The sequence below is a fragment of the Haliotis rubra genome, unplaced genomic scaffold (genome assembly GCF_003918875.1).
Source record: "Haliotis rubra isolate DU_JTF1 unplaced genomic scaffold, ASM391887v1 Scf464, whole genome shotgun sequence".
Classification (NCBI taxonomy): Eukaryota; Metazoa; Mollusca; class Gastropoda; order Lepetellida; family Haliotidae; genus Haliotis; species Haliotis rubra.
In genome coordinates, this window is record NW_025767151.1 from 840,082 (window position 1) to 862,788 (window position 22,707).

The following is a 22,707-nucleotide window of genomic DNA, read 5'->3' on the forward strand; positions in this document are numbered from 1 at the left end:
TTGTTCTGCTTCTTAAAAAAGGCTTTAAATGAGGTGACTGAGCAAGTAGTTTACAGTTTACTCCCGTAAGTTAGGCATGCCATTTGTCAGACATGCCAATTATCAGACAAATCAAGCATGCATGACTGTGATTACAACCTAGTCTTACCCAGTGACATAATAAACCTATCCCATAAACTCGCAAGATGTTGGGTTTTTTTACATTACGGTGCATTTTACCTGAGTGCAACCAACCATAACTTTTGTTGTTTTAACATGTCTGACAAATGGGATGTCTAACTTATGGGAGAACACCAGTTTAACCTGTGGGGAACCTACCATCTGTATGGAAATATTTAATTATGTTAGAATGTTGTATTTTAAGGTAAGTTTGAAAGTGTTGAGTCTGTAAGCAAAGGTTTCATTTTTGTCACTGCCACTGTTATGGACTAAATGGAAGTGACTATAATAGATATGTTTAGTGAGCGATTGAGTTTAGTTTTACACAATATTAAGGCAAAATCAGCACCAGAAATGGGCTTCACACAATGTGCCCATGTGGAGAACGAAGTGAGGTTAGGTGAAATGGGGTTTAACATCGATGTGCATGCATGCATGTGTATGTGTGGCTGCTTGTACTAGCCCTGACTTAAACTGGTTTTGTATTACAAGCTCACTGAGATACCATGCCGCAGTGAAGCATGAATACCCCACTCAGACACATTATGACTCAGAGCTGACCAGGCAGGGACCAACAAGTACAATATTTTAACGTCTTTTGGTATAACGCGGCTGGGGATTGAACCCGCGGACGCTCTAACCACTCCACCATGGAGGCAGCTGTGGGGAACGAGCGAACTCCTTAACCACTAGGCTACCCCATATATATATAACACTGAAGATGTAGATCATTCTATATATCAATTATATATAAGTGTAATGCACAGGTAACCATTATGAATAGGTGAATGTTTCTGTGGGTGCGAAAGTTAATGATATTTCTTGCCATTAGGAAATGTTCAAATGTTTTCAGTATCAAGTAGCAGGATTGTTAACCATTCGTTTCCATCCAAGGACGAAGCACACATGAAACTTAAAGAATAATCCATATGAAATTCAAAAGTCACCTCTTCATCATATGTAGGAATATAAATATAAAATGGTATATTTCAATGAAAATGTTTCATATGCCCTGAAACATATTAACTGTTCAAAGCTTTATCGTTGTTACTGCCTTTCATGGTCTGAGGGGAGAGTAGGAACTTCATGAATTGTAGGTCTCAATCTTATTCTGTTTAGCATTAAGTTGCAATTTTGCATATCCTTAGTTTATATCCAAAGTCCCAGCACAGATGAAATGTAAAAAAATCAATTCAAATAAAATAAGAGCCACCTCTTCTTTATGAATTTATTTACATTGTTGTACCCAAGAACCGTTATCAACAATAACATATGCATATATATGAAGATATGGATCCCAGTTCCGAACCAGGCAGCATTATTATGCCAACAAGAACCCAAGCAAAGAGACGCAAATGGCAGCAGCAGGCACTAGTGATACAAAAGACAGAAGAGACTCATGAGGCTCGAGGAGGTGAACAGGTGATGCATGTAGTTTAAAACGTAACTATAGTATCATAATCTATGCACAAAAGTTACAGGCTATTGAGAATTATCCTGATTACGTAGATAGACTTATCTTTTAGTTTGATGTTTCAACATGTAGTTGTGTAATTATGTGTGTATTAATAATGGGAATGTGGTTTGAGTTATTTTGGATGAATAATACTAAAACCCTCTGGTAACATTACACACTGTGTAATCAGACTCATGCCCTTTGCTACATTGTCTCTTGATTAAAATAATATATCCTGGAACATAAACTATTGCTTGTAAATATGCTTTCAATTTTGTATAGATTGTGAATTGTCACAAGGATATTTCTAACAGAGATTGTTTTTTGTATTTTGTAACTAAACTAGCCAGATATCTACTACGGGATATACTGATTGAATCACACGGGGTTTGTTAGTTCAGCCAGTTTGTATCAGAAGATGTGAGTCCAGAAAGACCCACGTTAGTGTCATTCCAGTTCTCAAGAAGTGGTATCAAACCAATGAAGGAATCCTGGGATTTCACAGAAGTAACTCTGCCCAAGACAAGGACACCCTAACCAGGTCTTCCAAGTCAGCTTGTACTTACACTAAGTCAGGAAGAACCAGGTCCAATAAGAATGACTTGGCAGTTCCTCTCACATCATGCAAGGGTACCCATGCCCTGATTACAGAAAACATCAGTGATTGTTTACACGGGTGACCGTGTCAGTAAATGAAGAGAAAATGGAGAAACTGTATTTAAGCGAACATTCAATAACAATGTCTTTCGAAACTGGCAAAGTTGTCTGATTTAACTTGTACAGAGATCTTAAATGTTCTTGAAAACCCATGATCTAAATGCATTTTGAAGCAAAGTATATAGATTGTAGTCTCAAAGAAGACAGTCTCAAACAGACAATATTTGAAGATATTTCTATCACAAGTCTTCAACATACCAACAGTTGCTGTCCAGCAGGATCAAACACTGGAATAGTGTTTTAATCAGATACAAGACCTCCAGTTACAACAGAAACTGAACCTCAGATTCATTCATCTATGCTGCTAAAGAAAGAAGACAGCTGAAGAGACATGCAAACAGTTGTAAGAGAGTGTTATTTTGAAGAAAAGAAGAATTGACTATTGGAGGGAATCCTAAATAAGGAAAACAAAAACAAGGCCAAAGGCTAAAGTACTTGGAAAAAAGGAAAAGGAAATCTGGGAGTTCTGGGAAATATCTGAATTGGAGCAAAAATTGAAGGAAAAGCGTATTCATAAGCAGGCTCTTAAAGATTCTTATTCAACTGTCACTCACCTCACTAAACAACTGAAAGATGACACTGTAAAAGTGTGTGGATGAGCGGGGGACACCAGAAATGGGCTGTACACCAATTCTCAGAGAGAATGCCCAATTACCTATTTCTTCTGTTGTTTTGATTTGTACTTGTTTAGCAGACGAATAAACACGAATAAAAGTCAAATACACATCCAGTACTACCAAGTAAACATGGTATAATTCGTAGAAATCAACTGGAAATCACTATTTTGTTTGTAACAATCCCAACATGTGTCACAATTTATTCATTCTTGGTGTCGCCAAAGCTGTAGTGTTTAAACAAATGGATACAATGAGTATGTTTACCATCATAGGCGTTTAAAATTACTTCCCATAGGTTGTACGTACATGAATGTAAAAAATGAAGGGATTATCATGATAAACAAAAGAAATGTGACACTACGAAATATGTCGCCACAATAGCGGTAATCTACATTACAGAACGTAAAATGCATATATATTGACAAACATTTGTTTTGAAAGGTCGCAAGTTTTTACTGGATATATTATATATAGAAAAAGTGTCATCTTGGAACACATCGTACCATATAAAACTGTACACAAAGACGAACCCGGTCTATAAAAATAGTTGTGTTAAGCATGAAAGCTACGTTACCATTACTGTACGGAAACATGAATAACAGCTACCTATAAAAGTGATTAGAATGAATGCTTTGAGTTTTCATAGAGTAATAAAACCGAAAAGGGAGTGCAATATGCTTCCAGTCAAGATCATGGTAGTTTGCAAATGGCGAAAGTAATCAACGTTATGAAATCTACATTACCACCTGATATGCAATCTTACAAAATATTACTGGAAATAGACGATTTCGCTTGGTAGCATAGTCAGAGAACCCAGGCATATAATTTGATAACCTACAACAGTTGCCACTGGTTGCTGTCACATAATCGCAGCACTTCAATGACATTTCACGAAATTCAAATTTGGAACGGAAACTTCATCTTTAATCGGGAAATTCCCTGTGAAACAGGTAAGATTGCTTGTTAATTTACTTCATTATAGGGATATAGTGTCACAATATTTCAAAACAATTGTTCTACTGTTGAGAAGTTCTTCGGTAGAAGCATTTGGAAATGAACACTTTATTTGGGTGTCGTTAGCCATCATTTCAAAAGATTGACAAAAGTTGTATTTCGTGAAGCTTGTTTCAATTCTGTTAATATCACATAATTATTTTTAGACATATTGATATTGACCCTAAACGTATAATATTTCGATGTTTTAAAAAAACTGCAACATATCTTTCACCTCAGTTTTGTACTCGCTCCTCAAAGTATGGTAACGAAGATTGCAAGGAATGAAGTAATACCTTCATAACTATCACATGTTCCGGTAACTGTTATGAATATTTTATTTATTGCTAGTCAATGAATTAGTTTGTAAGGTAACGTAGATTACAGTTTGGTAACGTAGATTACAAAAATTCCATTGTTGAATTCTGACAGAATGGGCAAGACTCATGCCGAGATCCAGCGGACTACGGACAAGGGAATAGGGAGAAAGAAGGAAGGAATGCTATTCATGTGAACAAGTGTTTTTTGTGCGAATCTGTAATCTACGTTACAAAAGCATTCATTCACAACCTGATCAATAATATTACCTTTTATAAATGCTGTTGTTTTGTCAGTGAAGTTCATGATATTACCTCTCAGGTGTCGATTCTTTTTGTCGACTTCTTTTGCGTAAAGAACTGCATTTAACAGTATAACTTGAAGTTATATTTTCAAGGGCTTTGACTTGATCAAGTTTATTGTTATAATGCCCAGAAACTCAACTGAGTGGAGAGGATGTTACGTGTAATGTTGTTTCCTTAACGAAACACAACTTTGGGAACTTTGGGAATGATATCTCCCTTCAATGTGTTATGAAGCCATCATAAAGAACAGTCACGTAGATTACAACGATCGTGTATGGTGGTATTGTGTGAGATGTGATGGAATTTTTACAGCTCCCCTTGAGTGCTACAATTTCTGATATTCATTCGTGACACTTTCTTCAATAAAACAGCAACAACAAGTGACAGAATATTGTCTCTATTTTTTTACGATTTGTGTCTTTCAAATTGGACATTCTCTGTGAGAATTGGTGTGTATATTTTTCAATGTGGAGGACACCAGGAATGTGGGGAATCGAGCCCGGGTCTTCGGCGTGACGAGCGAACACTTCAACCACTAGGCTACCCCACCGCCCCCGCTGTAAATGAGTTGAAAGAGAAGCAGGAGATACTTGAAAGGAATTTAGAGTACGTGGAAACTGCTGAAAGATGATCAGAGCTCAAGTTTGTACTTGTATGACCAACAGAATAAGAGCTACAGAACTGAAACAGAGTTGTGTGAATTTGAACTACTCAGTAGTTTCAGAGAAAGTCCCAAAAGTCATAAAGGAAGTGACAGAATCGTGTGACAAAACATTAGTTGACTGACTACCCAGTGAGGCTATTGTTCGAGAGATGAATAAAAAGGGACTTTTGCTACCACACAATCAGGCAGCTGAGCAGCTTGCTTCAAAGGAGAATATTCTTGCAGAGTGAGGAAACTCTGGACAGGGGTTCCACTGTTGAGGGGTTCCATGTGAGGGATGATTCTTGAAACACATATGTCTTGGATTGCGTGAATGGCCGACAAATCGTAGGCATCATCATTAGATACCCCGAAGGAGTTTCTTTCAGACATACCCTTGGTTGAGGAAACCACAGAGCCTGGCACAGAAGCAGAAAAGATGATTCTGTCAAGGATAATGGCCACAATGTCGGATCAAGATGCCACTAAGAAGTGCCTCAACGACCGTTTGGAAGGATGCAAGAAAACAAATTATGCCAGAATTAGTAAAAAACATGGGAGGAAATGACAGCTGAAGAAAAATTAAAACGTTCAATAATTAACAAGTTATTTTGCAGACTCAATCTGTTTATGGACTTTGCAGAAGTTGCTAATCAGGTGTTGAAGAAACATTAAACAACATCTGAAGAATTGTCATCAGGCGTAAAGAGACAAAACCTGGTGAATGTTGTGCTGTAAAGTTCGTGGAAAGCACTTACAAGAAAGGGGATGCAAAGAGCGGTGCATACAGCCTGTAAAGGGACTACATATTTGACAAACATGGAGAAAATCTGCATTCAGAACCCTTCCATGGGAACTTATTTTACGTACTGTTCACAAATGCAGGAAACATTTACTTCTACAAAAATGAAATCAAAGATATCCTGGAGAACACAATCAAGAACAGAAATCGATTCATCAGTCTGTTCTAGATGAGGTAATAAAGGTGGCTTAGAACACTGCAGCTGCGAAAGTTCTTGGACTGATTGAGAAGCTCATTACTTCTCCTCTCTGGAGGATCATTTAATCCAAATGCCACATCTTGGCCATGAACAAACACTTACAGATTTGGCTAAAAAAACAGTACAAATCTATAGGTTTCATCATTTTGTTCAAGATTAAATCCAATTTAGTAGTGATTTTAGTAAATTAAACTGCTGTACATAAAATGGCCAGGATTCCACATCCACCATGGAAAACCAAGTAGAGTATGCTAAGTCGGAGAGAGGAGTTGAGAAGGTTCATTTCAAGGGGTTTCGGCATGTAAGACACAAGGATATGAAGACTGGAGCTTTTGTTTTTGTTCCAGCAAAATCAGGTTAAAAGCAAATATACTAAGCATAGTTGTACTCAGAGACAAAATATTGATTACAGTGACTATCAAAGTCTCTCGACTTCGTGTTTTTACATATTATTTATTTATATTAATTTATATTCATTCATATTATTTCAGACCAACCAGAACGTAAAATTCTATCATTTTACGTCTGAAGCTAAACTCCAAGGAAAATACAGCAAGTTCAAAGAAGCATACGTTGTACTTAGCAACCGACCAAACAAAATCACAAATGTGAGAATCCCACCGAACTTTCCACAAGTGACAATTGGGTACAGCATGGCAACAAATGTCACTTTCACCCCGGATGGAACCATGTGTTTCATGGCAAACACTAAAGTAAGTATAATACAAAATGAATTCCATGAAAACTTCATCAAAAGAAATCCATTACATATATCGTCAACTATCACATTTTTCATACTCTTTAACTATTATAATCAAAAAGTTTAACAAATGTACAAAATACAACATTCAATTACTTTACATGTTTTTCATATAATTTACACATAACATCAATAACTTTTGTTAAAAATGTGAACTATTAAATATCAATAACAGACAATAATTCGCCTCATATGTCTATTGCATGTTTAACTAAAAATTGTCTCCCATAAATTAAATGAGCATATATGTTAAATTAAAAACTTCAATATACACATATGTGTATTTACTCTAATACATTTAATATGTGTTGTCTGTTCATATTTACAACCATAAAATATATTATGACATTTCAGATCCTATCCACACTGCCTTTTGATTTCAGTGATGAAGTTCTGGAGCAATTCCATAATCCACCAGTTACCGCCATCACTGAAGCCCTGTCTGCGCTGGTAAACACACGTCTAAGTATCGTGGGAAAAGTCGTCCAGGTTAGTGACATTAAACCAAAATCCCACTTCAAATAAATATCTCATGCATTTAAAGAATTATACCTACATTTACTTTAGTATCCAATCCTTCAGTATAAAGAAAATGAATCCATTAATAAAACGTTTATACTATCTCAAATACTTTCTTTTTAAACAAGGCCTAGCCAAGAACAACGAGTGGAGTCACCATCTATTTAGCAGACAGCACTCATAAAGATCTGACAGTGGAAGCCATTTATTTCAAACTGAGCCCCCTTATTACTCCTGCGGGCAATGAATTCAATAGAATATATCTGTTTGAATATATTTATCACTGTATCAACTGCAAGGGTTGTCCTTTTAAGACTACTCAAGAATACATGTCTTTTACATAACAAGAGTAAGTGGTTAATTAACTTAAATTTGGCTGGGAAACCAAAAAGAATAGCGCAAGTGTCAACTTTTATTTCTTCATGAAAATATGAGTTCAAGTATAATTCCACACTCAACCAGAATTCTTTGACATGCTCACATTCTAGAAAAAACATGAAATATGACAGATGAAGAAAATTACGCTGTTCAATAATTAACAACTTTCTGCGGACTCCATCTGTTAATCAACTTTGCAAAAGTTGCCTATCACATGTTGAAGAAATATACGAAACAGCATGGGAAGAATTGTCATCAGGTGTAAATAAGACAAAATCTGGTGAAAGAGGTGTTGAAAAGTTCATGCAAAGCACTTGCAAAAAGGGGGATGCCAAGAGTGGTGCATACAGGCTGTCCTGGGTCTACATCTATAACAAGCATGGAGAAAATCTGCATTCAGAAAAGAAAACACTGGAGGAGGAGTGAGCAGCTGCAGCTGTTGCCATGGAGAAGTCCCAGTCTTATGCAGGATTGGAGGAGAGAGCAGCTGCCGCTGTTGCCATGGAGAAGTCCCAGTCTTATGCAGCACTGGAGGAGAGAGCACCTGCAGTTGTTGCCATTGAGAAGTCCCAGTCTTATGCAGCACGGAAGGAGAGAGCAACTGCAGCTGTTGCCATGGAGAAGGTCCAGTCTGCTACAGCACTGGAGGAGAGAGCAGCTGCAGCTGTTGCCATGGAGAAGTCCAAGTCTTATGCAGCACTGGAGGAGAGAGTAGCTGCATATGTTGCCATGGAGAAGTCCCAGTCTTTTGCAGCACTGGAGGAGAGAGCAGCTGCCGCTGTTGCCACGGAGAAGGCCCAGTCTTATGCAGCACTTGAGGAGAGAGCAGCTGCACCTGTTGCCATGGAGAAGGTCCAGTCTGCTGGAGAACGAAATGCTGAGAAGCTGTCTGGAGCTGTTGCTGACCTGGCCAATGGTGAAGACGCTGCAGTTGCTGTTGCAGCCTCCAAAGCCGACACAGTTCCAGGTAGGAAATGTGGACTGGGTTGGCCAGAATGGTACAATATCATCCATGACAGTGATGAAGCTCCAGGGTGATATAGATTGTTCTGTTAACCCATTCAACACCGTAGGCCGGAAAGCCGGCCACGACTCAGAGTCCCTACACACCGTAGGCCGGTTTGCCGGCCACAGAAATTCCCTACCTTTCAACACCGTAGGCCGGTTTAACGGCCACGCGTCTCGATGTAAACAAAAAGTCATTCTACCTCCCTCCTCCCGCGCTAAAAGGTTGTGACTGCCGGAAATGAGAATTGAGGCATTGTGGAATGTTTATCTGGAAACTTCCTTTCTTTTTCGCGGGAAAATTGAACAGTGAGGTACTTTTTTACCGAGGTAAATTTTCGCGTTGTGATTTGATCTTGAACACTCTTGCATAATGGCTACAGGTCACGATTCGGATAGCGATGAGGTTTCGGACAACGATTTCTTGGATGAAGTAGATGGTTTTGATTTAGTTGAACTAGATGCCGATGCTTAACGTGAATTTCGTGAACTTTTCGGGGACTCAGACGATGATGACGATTTTGCGGGTTTCACGGAATATTTTCCACCGGATTTTTCTACGTGGACTTGGAGCAAGGATTACGATGGTGGGCGTGACCGCAGGGCATTCGTAAGTGAAACTGGTCCCTCTATGGTTGATTTGCCTGAAGACAAGCGCAATGCTATTGATTTCTTTCAGCTGTTTTATTCAGATGATGTGTTTAAACCGATAACAACAAATGCCAATGCCAACAACAAACGGACCCAAGATCCTGACAACAAAGGTGAGTGGCACGATGTTACTACTGAAGAAATGAAAGCATTTTATGGTGTATTGTTGTACATGGATGTTGTCAGACTTGACAGGGATGAAATGTACTGGCATTCCGGCTCTACTTATAATTGGTTGAAATTCCCAATTAGTGAAATATTTTGTAGATCCAGATTTATCCAGATCAAGAGGTAATAATAATAATAATAAATAATGCTAATTTTTGCGCCTAGAATCCAACGCGATGCTGTTCTCTGGCGTTACATTATTACCCTGACGGAATTGTACTTTCAAAGCTACTACTAAGCGCTGAGCGCGACCGTATAGGTCCTTATACATCCGCTTTTCAGGTACCCATTTTAAACAGCTGGGTGGACTGAGTGCAATGTGGACGAAGTGCCTTGCCCAGGGACACAACAGAGTATGAGATCCAGGTCACAAATTTTGGTGTCTACACCGGGATTCGAAACCGGGCCTTTGGCGTGAGAGGCCAGCATGCTAACCACTACACCACTGTGCTCCACATTTCACAGGTATCGACATTTCAATGATGATACACCTGTGCCTGGTGACAAATTGTTCAAGGTAAGATATATTGATAGTATGAGATCAGTATTTCAGTATCATTAGAAACTCCACAAACAGGTGTCAGTGGACGAGGCCATGGTTCCTTTCAAGGGCAGGCTCAGCATCAAACAGTATATGAAGGACAAGCCTACAAAGTTCGGAGTGAAAGTCTGGGTATTGGCGGAATCTGTCACTGGGTATTGTTGGAATTTTGATGTTTATGCCGGTAAGTATGGTACCAAAATTGACCGCAAGTTAGGCCTTGCTGGACAGGTAGTGATCAAATTGTGTGAAAACATAATTGTCACAAAAATAGCTCTTTAGCCACAATCACCAAGAGTGGATCGCCCCCACACACTCCAAGAGTAGTTCGCCCAAACACACCATCTGATAATAGGATGATGCATGTGCTGCATGGGGAATACATGTGCTGTTGTGTATTTAAGAGAGTGATTGGAGAGGAGTGTTAAACAGATGATATATTTGCTTGAAGTGGATGCATGGGCTATTATGAGCCGTAAGTATGTTTTTTGTATTTATTAAACATTTGTGTTTTGAGTGTAATTTTCACTTTGTGTGGTATGTATTTGATATGTGACAGGGAAGTATGTTATGTTGAGTTAACAAAATATGCAGGTGATTTCAGTTGGTAATGTAATTACGCTGCTGATAGTGATATTGTAGCTATATACGTTCAGAATTTGCAACTTTCATAGAGGTCATATTTCATATTAAAATAGATGCTACACCCAGTATCTATTTTTTCCAGTGTTGATGTTGAACATCATGGGCATGGTAGTTGTTGACAAATGATGCACGTCAAGTATTTGTCTTGTCCTAGCTACGCCTACATGTATGTTCGTGTGTGGAACGTCGTCAGCTGTGTGGAATGCCGTCAGCTGTGATGTCATTGGGTCGGCAGTGTAACCAAAAGACTTTGGTAAAGTTGTTACATTGACTGCGTGAAGCAACTCAGTCTTGTGTTGGCTATTCTTCATCCCACGTTATGGTGGATACTCATGCCCACGTTATGGTGGTGCATTAGTGCTGTAGACGCACACTAACATTAACTTTTCATTCAAGTGTATGACTTGTATTTCTCATGGTATGATGAGACGATCGTATCCAAACCTGCGTTATGGTGGGGCAGTAGTGCTATTACTGCACGTGAACTTCTTTCAAGTGTTTGACTTGTACTAGTATACCGCTTCAGAAACATTTATTTGATTTATTGTATGTTTGGTACATGTGAATGCTTCAGCGAATAGTGTTTGCATGTGTGGATTGTTTGCACAAGTATTTAGGTTGGTGAGTAGTTGTTGGGAGCATTGAGATTGATTACATGAAGTAGTTATGTTCATAATTAACTTTATTTATTTTGTTTACAATTTCGTGTTTTTTTCGTTCGGGGTTTATACCAGTGCTACCCTTGGTCACTATTTGTTGCAGAAAGATACTTACCTGTGTGGCACAGCTCGTACCAACAGGAAGGGCTACCCCGCCGTTCATCTCCCTTCAGGTAAGGCAGCAAATCGTCTGCAGAGAGGGACCATCGACTGGCGAGCTTGTGGGGACTTCGTTGCAACCATGTGGAAAGACAACAAGCCTCTTTTCTACCTCAGCACGGCACACTCTCCCGAGGAAGATGGTTTGACCACCAAAAGGAGGAAGAAGGACGGGTCGCAGGAAATCCTTCCCAACGCACCATGTGTGAAGGATTATGGAAAGTATATGGGAGGGGTTGATAGGTTAGACCAAAACACTCGCCAAAATAAGGGCAAAAAACCCATGAGGTGGTATAGGCGTGTTGAGGTGAAGTTGAGAGAAATAGCCATTTACAATGCCTATGTCATTGAAGGTACCTTCATCAACCACATGCCAGGTGGGAAAAGAAAGCGAGATATGCTGGCCTTCAAGCTTGGACTGCTGCATCAACTCATTGGAGGGTACCGTCAAGACAGGAGGCTAGGTCGTTCCAGATCAGTCATCGTTGGAACAGGAACGCTTGGATGGGAACGGTCACTGGCCAGTGCCGTCAGGTAGTCTTGACACCCGGTGCTTGGTTTGTGTGAAGATGCACAATGTGTATCGTGTGCAGCACCCAGGTACGAAGTATGCTGACAATCCATTTAAACGAGCGAAGTCATCCATTAAATGCTCAAAATGCAATGTTCCGTTGTGTGTAAATTCAACAAAGTCATGCTTCATGTACTACCACACTAAAGTGCAGTATTGGCGTTGATGTTTACATACTGATGAAATGTTTCACACCTGCTGTTCATGAAAGTTTCTATTTGCCATTGCTTATGATTGTGGGTGTACATATTCATATATTTTAACCTTGAGCGCCTGACAGGCGATTGTATTCTACACAGGGAGTGTTCTGTACTCATTGACCAGGGGTAATATGTGAGCGCTTTGAGCATGGATAAATGCGCAATATATAAAGGGACTATTATTAGTATTACTATTATATTGATTGATTACTATTAATTCATATTTATTGAACATTTACACTTATGTTTCTGTTATAAATTATTTTTGTACAGTAGATTTCTTTGTGTATATATGATATTTATTGTCTTCCTTTCCAAACTTCTCTTCTTTCTTTTCTACAGGCAAAAAGTGAGTATTGGGTTGGCATGTACCTTTAAATGTAGTTTTTAGCTAACCTGATGTCACATTGTTAGAAGCGAAAAAAAATCAGCTGAGTGTTAACATGTTTTTTCTTGTCATGCCAGGTGAAAACTGCATCATCAAAGGGAGATAATCCACCTTCATCACACCTGCCAATCAAGCTTCAGCTACCTGTGCCATCTAGTGATGGAAAACATTTTATTTGCACTTTCAGTGTATGATATTTGACAATAAAGTAATTTTGCCCTTTTGTCAACTTTTGTCTTTTTTTCACTCGGTCCTGCTAACCATGGCAAATGAAATGATCTTTCAGGCGAGTTGCTGCTACATAATATTGCCTCTTTATTATTCTAGATTCCAATATAATATTCCTTTGCATGAAAAGCATTAATATTTCAACTATTCAACTTGAAAAACTCAGAAAATACCCTGTGATATAATTTCAGGTGAAGAAAAGGGTCATTTCAAAAGGGAGGTAATCCACCGTCACCACACCTGCCAATCAAGCTTTTTTTTTTTTTTTTTTATACCTGTGACATTTAGTGATGGCATAATATATAAAGCCTATGTACTTTGCATATTATATGATACAATAATATATTTCAGCCTAAAGTGATTTTTGTGCATTTTTACTTTCCTGGACTAACGAGTTTACCTGAGCTAACGAGTATTCCTCTTATTCATGCAGCAACACCCCTTAAAAATGTTGTGTTCCATTGTAAAATGTCAACACGCAAACAACTTTTATATGACATACAAATATATTTCATTTTTCTTTTTCAGTGAAGCAATTCTGCACCTGGATGATTCTCTCACCTGTACAACACCTGGATGACCTGCTTTTCTACACATTGCCAAAGATCAGAAGACACTATTTATTGCCTGTTATCGCATTTTTTGTGACTGTATGTATGTATATATATATATATATATATATATAATTTATTTCTTCACTTTCTGTTATGTTGTCTGTCTTTCCCTGATTGCTCACCTGTGATTACTTTTAATTAAAGAACAGTAGAAATATAAACATTAATTTCTTAATTTTCAAATACTACATACATTTGGCAATCCAATGATATATATATAACATGTTGGGGTTGTCACAAAAAGAAATATATACCAGAACACTTTTGAGAAACTGGTATATTTTAATTGGAAAGTATCTGGGAACTTGGTGTACAGGCATTCAAGGTTCCACTACACTAAATGCTCCCTAAACGAGAGCCGTATGTAAACAAGTGAAGAGAGAGACATGTGATTGGATGAAATAGTGTAAGATGTTAATGTTTTTTTTAAAAGCACATCCAACCAGTAATTAAAACTGACCACAATTTTAAGTATTTAGTGTTGTCATTTTATCACCATGACTTATGCTTATTGTGTACAGATATTTTCCAGCAGGTGGCATTTGGTGCGGAACTGGGGTTGATGTGTTCCGCTTCCTGTGCTCGCAAAACAAGCCGGACAAGTTGGCCTGATATTGTTTTATGGTAGTTTAAAGGCCAGAGTGTACCCATGTGTACATGGAATGGTTGTTAGCCTGGATATTTTTTAAAACATTTACAAAGGTTACTATAGAGGTCTATGGGAAAACATTTGGTGTGTAACCTCAATGGCTCTGGGAATGTGGTGTAACAAAGGGAAATAACTCTGGTTGACAGGTGTTGAAAGAGTTAAATATGTATTAAAATTCTGTTCCTGAGAACAATTTTCAGTATATATTTATAAACAGAGCAATTTATACTAGAAAAGAGTTGGTGCAAATGAAGATAATTGAAACAAATATTTACTCTTTTTGTCAATCTGAACCAGAAAGCCTCCATGTATTCACAAAATGTAATCTTGTACAGGAATTTTGGAGAAAAGTTCAAAACTTTATTAATCCTACACATTGTAATGTTCCTATTTCTGATCAAGACATTCTCTTTTGCAACAGTTCAGCTAGTCTACTAGCAACACACATTATCCTGTTGGCCCAAAAATATGTTTTTTCTTCAAGTATAAAACAGAATGAAATATCCAGTGATTGTTTTGCTAATATCGTCAAGGATGTGTAGAAAGAATTATTGCTTGTAAGAACAATGTTTTGCCTTAATTTCATTCCAAATGGAAACCTATGAACAATGTATCATAGATATATATAATTATACACCTCACATGTCCATCATTTTATGAGCGCTTCATTGTATATGCTCTGAAAAACAATGATAAATGAAATCAAACTGTACACCTGCTGAACTGAAATGAATAAAAAAATTGAAAAAAGAACCCCCATACTGTGCAAAATTGTGCATGGATGTAAATAGGGTTGCTTAATAACCAGTTTCTCGAGAACAATTTAGTTTGTAGCATAGATTAACTGGGGTTTACTTGCTGTATTTTTGTATGTTCTGGTTCAGATACCTCTTGCTTCCAACTTCATGAATGTATATCTTCCATTTCAGTTCTATACTACATATACTTTTGAAGTGTAAATGTCATTCATAAGAATAATTTTTGCATTAATAAAAAAATTCACAACATGATTTTCATTCTAAATTTGGTTAATGGAGTAGTTTTGTGTAAACTTTACACAGTTGTTTTTGTAACAAGGTATGAACTAACGGTACTCTACTCTTTCAACAGTTGACACCTCCCCAAGTCATCCTGACGAATAGATGACGATGAAAGCAATCTGACAAGGTATTACATTAATCAAATTAATTGGATTTTAACAAAACCATGTCTCCTGCTGTATGACAATGAGGACTGAACTAATGGTTCATTGACTATTTTTTTCAAAGCGGCACAGATTTTCAGGTGTCTATCTATATTTTTTCCAAAAGATGTCATCTGATGACCAAACATGAAAACAAATATGGAATATTCCATGTAATGTAAGTTCTGACATCCATGCAGACATCTTCCTCAATTGACCTACGCCCTGATATAACTGACCTACTGTTGCTTATAGGGCTGGGACGATTCACCGATACATCGCGATACAATTAAGTTTGTTACAGCTATCGTATCGTCAACTGGTGTATCGATACAAAATGATACACAAGTTTTTTTCAAAACGGTTTTATCTTAAACATGTTAAAGTACTTAGGCCAAAAAGATGTATGTCCGTTTCCTATTACATCCTTTTTTAAAAATAGGGAAGGTGGGTCGGCTTTATTATCTTATTTTTTTTTTATTTTTTTTTTTTGTAGCACCAGGTGGGCACCTGAGAAGGTTTTCAAAGATATCACATCATGTAGTGACAATGCCTTGTGGTGAAACATTGAAAGATTTCTATATCAAATCATTATTCATGCTATATTGATACTATGAGATCAGCATTTCAGTATCATTAGAAACTCCACAAACAGGTGTCAGTGGACGAGGCCATGGTTCCTTTCAAGGGCAGGCTCGGCATCAAACAGTATATGAAGGACAAGCCTACAAAGTTCGGAGTGAAAGTCTGGGTATTGGCGGAATCTGTCACTGGGTATTGTTGGAATTTTGATGTTTATGCCGGTAAGTATGGTACCAAAATTGACAGCAAGTTAGGCCTTGCTGGACAGATAGTGATCAAATTGTGTGAAAACATAATTGTCACAAATAGCCCTTTAGCCACAATCACCAAGAGTGGATCGCCCACACACACCATCTGATAATAGGTTGATGCATGTGCTGCATGGGGAATACATGTGCTGTTGTGTATTTAAGAGAGTGATTGGAGAGGAGTGTTAAACAGATGATATATTTGCTTGAAGTGGATGCATGGGCTATTATGAGCCGTAAGTATGGTTTTTGTATTTATTCAACATTTGTGTTTTGAGTGTAATTTTCACTTTGTGTGGTATGTATTTGATATGTGACAGAAGTATTTTATGTTGAGTTAACAAAATATGCAGGTGATTTCAGTTGGTAATGTAATTACGCTGCTGATAGTGATATTGTAGCTATATACGTTCAGAATTTGCAACTTTCATAGAGGTCATATTTCATATTAAAATAGATGCTACACCCAGTATCTATTTTTTTCCAGTGTTGATGTTGAACATCAGGGGCATGGTAGTTGTTGACAAATGATGCACGTCAAGTATTTGTCTTGTCCTAGCTACGCCTACATGTATGTTCGAGTGTGGAACGTCGTCAGCTGTGATGTCATTGGGTCGGCAGTGTAACCAAAAGACTTTGGTAAAGTTGTTACATTGACTGCGTGAAGCAACTCAGTCTTGTGTTGGCTATTCTTCATCCCACGTTATGGTGGATACTCATGCCCACGTTATGGCGGTGCATTAGTGCTGTAGACGCACACTAACATTAACTTTTCATTCAAGTGTATGACTTGTATTTCTCATGGTATGATGAGACAATCGTATCCAAGCCTGCGTTATGGTGGGACAGTAATGATATAACTGCACGTGAACTTCTTTCAAGTGTTTGACTTGTACTAGTATATCTGTTTAGAAACATTTATTTGATGTATTTATTGTATGTTTGGTACATGTGAATGCTTCAGCGAATAGTGTTTGCATGTGTGGATTGTTTGCACATGTATTTAGGTTGGTGAGTAGTTGTTGGGAGCATTGACATTGATTACATGAAGTAGTTTTGTTCATAATAAACTTTATTTATTTTGTTTACAATTTCGTCTTTTCGTTCGGGGTCTATACCAGTGCTACCCTTGGTCACTATCTGTTGCAGAAACATACTTACCTGTGTGGCACAGCTCGTACCAACAGGAAGGGCTACCCCGCCGTTCATCTCCCTTCAGGTAAGGCAGCAAATCGTCTGCAGAGAGGGACCATCGACTGGCGAGCTTGTGGGGACTTCGTTGCAACCATGTGCAAAGATAACAAGCCTCTTTTCTACCTCAGCACGGCACACTCTCCCGAGGAAGATGGTTTGACCACCAAAAGGAGGAAGAAGGATGTGAAGGATTATGGAAAGTATATGGGAGGGGTTGATAGGTTAGACCAAAACACTCGCCAAAATAAGGGCAAAAAACCCATGAGGTGGTATAGGCGTGTTGAGGTGAAGTTGAGAGAGATAGCCATTTACAATGCCTATGTCATTGAAGGTACCTTCATCAACCACATGCCAGGTGGGAATAGAAAGCGAGATATGCTGGCCTTCAAGCTTGGACTGCTGCATCAACTCATTCGAGGGTACCGTCAGGACAGGAGGCTAGGTCGTTCCAGATGAGTCATCGTTGGAGCAGGAACGCTTGGATGGGAACGGTCACTGGCCAGTGCCGTCAGGTAGTCTTGACACCCGGTGCTTGGTTTGTGTGAAGATGCACAATGTGTATCGTGTGCAGCACCCAGGTACAAAGTATGCTGACAATCCATTTAAACGAACGAAATCATCCTTTAAATATGCTCAAAATGCAATGTTCCATTGTGTGTAAATTCAACAAAGTCATGCTTCATGTACTACCACACTAAAGTGCAGTACTGGCGTTGATGTTTACATACTGATGAAATGTTTCACACCTGTTGTTCATGAAAGTTTCTATTTGCCATTGCTTATGATTGTGGGTGTACATATTCATATATTTGAACCTTGAGCGCCTGACAGGCGATTGTATTCTCCACAGGGAGTGTTCTGTACTCATTGACCAGGGGTAATATATGAGCGCTTTGAGCGTGGATAAATGCGCAAAATAAACGGACTATTATTAGTATTACTATTATATATATATATATTGATTACTATTTATTCATATTTATTGAACATTTACACTTATGTTTCTGTTATAAATTATTTTTGTACAGTAGATTTCTTTGTGTGTATATATATTTATTGTCTTCCTTTCCAAACTTCTCTCTCCTTTCTTTTCTACAGGCAAAAAGTGAGTATTGAGGTGGCATGTAACTTTCAATGTAGTTTTAGCTAACCTGATGTCACATTGTTAGAAGCGAAAAAATCAGCTGAGTGTTAACATGTTTTTTCTTGTCATGCCAGGTAAAAACGGCATCATCAAAGCGAGATAATCACACCTGCCAATCAAGCTTCAGCTACCTGTGCCATCTAATGATGGAAAACATTTTATTTGCACTGTCAATGTATGATATTTGACAATAAAGTAATTTTGCCCTTTTGTCAACTTTTGTCTTTTTTTCACTTGGTCCTGCTGACCATGGCAAATGAAATGATCTTTCAGACGAGTTGCTGCTGCATAATATTGCCTCTTTATTATTCTAGATTCCAATATAATATTCCTTTTGTATGAAAAGCATTAATATTTCAACTATTCAACTTGAAACACTCAGAAAATACCCTGTGATATAATTTCAGGTGAAGAAAAGGGTCATTTCAAAAGGGAGGTAATCCAGTCACCACACCTGCCAATCAAGCTTCTTTTTTTTTTTATACCTGTGATGGCAAAATATATAAAGCCTATGTACTTTGCATATTATATGATAATACAATAATATATTTCAACCTAAAGTGATTTTTGTGCATTTTTACTTTCCTGGACTAACGAGTTTACCTGAGCTAACGAGTATACCTCTTGTAGATGCAGCAACACCCCTTAAAAATGTTGTGTTGATGTTCCATTGTAAAATATAATGTCAACACGCAAACAACTTTTATATGACATACAAATATATTTCATTATTTCAGCGAAGCAATTCTGCACCTGGATGATTCTCTCACCTGTACAACACCTGGATGACCTGCTTTTCTACGGATTGCCAAAGATCATAAGACACTATTTATTGCCTGTTATCGCATTTTTGGGACTAATATATATATATATATTTATTTCTTCACTTTCTGTTATGTTGTCTGTTTTTCTGATTGCTCACCTGTGATTTCCTTTAATTAAAGAACAGTAGAAATATATAAACAGTAATTTCTTAATTTTCAAATACTACATAGATTTGGCAATCCAATGATATATAACATGTTGGGGTTGTCACAAAAATAAATATACCAGAACACTTTTGAGAAACTGGTATATTTTCATTGGAAAGTATCTGGGAACTTTGTGTACAGGCATTCAAGGTTCCACTACACTAAATGCTCCCTGAGCGAGAGCCGTATGTAAACAAGTGAAGAGAGACGGAGACATGTGACAGCTGTGATTGGATGAAATAGTGTAAGATGTTAATGTTTTTTAAAAGCACATCCAACCAGTAATTAAAACTGACCACAATTTTAAGTATTTAGTGTTGTCATTTTTATCACCATGACTTATGCTTATTGTGTGTACAGATATTTTCCAGTAGGTGACATTTGGTGCGGAACTGGGGTTGATGAGTTCCGCTTCCTGTGCTCGCAAAACGAGCAGGACAAGTTGGCCTGTTTTGTTTTATGGTAGTGTGAGGGCCAGAGTGTACCCATGTGTACATGGAATGGTTGTTGATAGCCTGGGTATTTTAAAAAAATATAAGGTTACTATACTATCACATACTGAACAGGTTGATTTGATGACAAATGGGCACTGGTACAATGGGACATATGTGCACTGTATTTAATGATTATTAATCACGTCTAAGGGCGGTGAGGTAGCCTAGTGGTTATAGTGCCTGCGGTGCGGGTTCGATTCCCCACACAGGCACAATGTGTAAAGCCCATGCTTTGTGTCCCCTGCCGTCATAGTGCTGGAATATTTGCTGAAGGATGTGTAAAGCCAAACTCACTACCTAACAATCACTTGTAAAATGTATATCAAAATATTAGTGAGGGAGTAACATGTACTGAAAATTATGTGCTATATACAATACAGGTACAAGAGAACAAGGGAGGGCATGTTAAAGATTGTTGATGTTGTCCAGAGGAAAACACCAACTGCCACATCGGCAACTAGCTCGCCAACACCTCACGTCTCCGACACTACTGACCCCAAGAGACGTCAAGACGCCAACTGTTCAAATGCTAAAACTGTACACTTCGTTGTTGAACGCGACGGTGCAAGAGTGACATTTGACATGTAATAAAGGGATGAAAACATTGGGAGGTTTCGTTTCTATATTTTGGTAATGGCTGACTGAGTTTAGTTTTATGCCGCTTTTAGCAATATCCCAGCAATATCACGGCGGGGGACACCAGAAATGGGCTTCACACAATGTACCAATGTGGGGAATCGAACCCGGGTCTTCGGTGTGACGAGCAAAACGCTTTAACCACTAGGCTACCCCACCGCCCCATTTCTGTAATGTGGGTATTACTGTTTGAATTCAGCGTTTGGACCGGGTCGGTAATAGGGCGCCAATATTTGAAAGTAGGGCGTCAATACACCAGATGAAGTCGCCAATATACGAAGCTAAGTCGCCAATAAACGAAAGATACGGGCTTCCCATCCCATGCTTATTGGAGTGATATGTTGTGTAATGGAGGCAATTTTAGGTTTAAGTAAGGAATAAACTCCGAAGACTCGCCAATATTCGCGCGGTTGGTTGAGTCCGAGAAATAATGTAGACACAGTTGGGAATAGTTCTTCGGATGAGGAATTGCTGCGTGAGTCCCAAAACCTAGAACGGGAATTTGACCAAATGAATAGTTCAGCAGATGATGAACTGATGCTTGCTTCTCAGCAGATAGAAAAAAGAAGTGAACAAACTACCAAACGTTTTGGCAACCCTCTCTCAGTTTCTGAATATCAAAGCTTGGAAAATCTCTCAAAAAAAAAATATACATACAGAAAAGAAAAGCAGTGGGCAGTGCGGGTTTTCGATTCCCGCTAACGTGAAAGGGATGGGTTTGAATCCCAGTTAGGCAGCAAATTATTAAGTATTTCTGATGAAGATCTGAATAGGACGCTGAGTCTGTTTGTCACAGCAGTAAGGAACCAAAGGAGTGAGTTTAGTTTTACGCCGCACTCAGCAATATTCCAGCTATATGGTGGTGGTCTGTAAATAATCGCGTCTGGACCTGACAATCCAGTGATCAGCAGCATGAGCATCGATCTGCGCAATTGGGAACCGATGATATGTGGCAACCAAGTCAGCGAGCATGACCACCAGATCTCGTTAGTCGCCTCTTACAACAAGCATGGGTTACTGAAGGCCAATATTCTAACCCGGACCTTCACGGGTAAGGAACCAAAAGGGAGGTCAACAAGGGCAACATAATTCACGAGATTCTTATTTCGATGAGAGATTCTTGCGCCAAAGTGGTCGAGATGTTAACCTAACCACCGACTTTGCTTTTAGGGGTTTAAGACTGACTGACTGAGTTTGGTTTTACGCCGCTTTTAGCAATATTCCAGCAACATCACGGCGGGGGACACCAGAAATGGGCTTCACACATTGTACCCATGTGGGGATTCGAACCCGGATCTTCGGATTGACGAGCCAACGCTTTAACCACTAGGCCACCCCACCGCCCCAGGGGTTTAAGAACCATTTTAGACGCTAAAATGTAATCACTGGCACAGTCTGGTTTTGGCATGCACAGAAGGCTAGGAAAGCTAGCGTCATCACACCACAAGAGGAGGATGCATTGTGGGAGTCGGGTTTGCTTGGGGAAGACACCCCGGAGAAAATTGCTTGAAACCGCTTTTTATTTGAATGGGCCGTTGTCAATATAGACTTGACCAAAAGTACATGTCATTGAGGTGAGTGAATAACATGGTGATTACTTAAAATCTTGAAATTAAAAAAAAAATGAAATTCATATCTTTTTAAAAAATAGTTTGTTTAAAAAAAACATGACGACGGCTACAGTGCAGCCTGTATGCAATGTATGTACAACTTGACTGCCATCGAACCCGCGCCGCAGGCACTTTGACCACTAGGCTACCTCACCGCCCATAGACGTAATTAATAACTGAGGTAGCCTAGTGGTTATAGTGCTTGCGAAGCAGGTTCGATTCCCCGCAAAGGCACAATGTGTACAGACTGTAAAGCCCATGCATTGTGTCCCCCCACCGTTATACTGCTGCAATTCAAGTG

At 38.7% G+C, this 22,707-nt stretch overlaps 2 protein-coding genes and 1 long non-coding RNA gene across 6 annotated transcripts; all 3 read left to right on the forward strand.

Annotated features, from left to right (window-relative positions):
* Window positions 1-8,310: 8,310 nt before the first annotated feature.
* Window positions 8,311-9,346, forward strand: LOC124290396. The gene is made up of 2 exons (XM_046727102.1): window positions 8,311-8,833; window positions 9,255-9,346. The coding sequence occupies exons 1-2, from the start codon at window positions 8,311-8,313 to the stop codon at window positions 9,344-9,346; spliced, it is 615 nt and encodes a 204-aa protein (XP_046583058.1).
* Window positions 9,347-10,564: 1,218 nt separating this feature from the next.
* Window positions 10,565-13,377, forward strand: LOC124290404 (piggyBac transposable element-derived protein 3-like). 2 transcript variants are annotated; one of them, XR_006901913.1, is made up of 3 exons: window positions 10,565-10,706; window positions 11,639-12,294; window positions 12,931-13,377. XR_006901913.1 is itself a non-coding variant. In XM_046727109.1 (2 exons), exons 1-2 carry the CDS (start codon window positions 11,543-11,545, stop codon window positions 12,932-12,934), a joined length of 690 nt encoding a protein of 229 aa, XP_046583065.1. In that variant the 5' UTR covers window positions 10,723-11,542; the 3' UTR covers window positions 12,935-13,377. The 2 variants fall into 2 exon arrangements, 1 of the variants encoding a protein (XP_046583065.1); XM_046727109.1 differs by lacking the exon at window positions 10,565-10,706 and having other exon boundaries at window positions 10,723-12,228.
* A 954-nt stretch (window positions 13,378-14,331) lies between these two features.
* On the forward strand, window positions 14,332-19,581 carry LOC124290405. 3 transcript variants are annotated; one of them, XR_006901915.1, is made up of 3 exons: window positions 14,332-15,511; window positions 16,183-16,593; window positions 16,845-19,581. It is a non-coding gene; the product is annotated as an uncharacterized LOC124290405 (long non-coding RNA). The 3 variants fall into 3 exon arrangements; XR_006901914.1 differs by having other exon boundaries at window positions 14,332-16,593; XR_006901916.1 differs by having other exon boundaries at window positions 14,332-16,593; window positions 17,507-19,581.
* The last annotated feature ends 3,126 nt before the right edge of the window (window positions 19,582-22,707 follow it).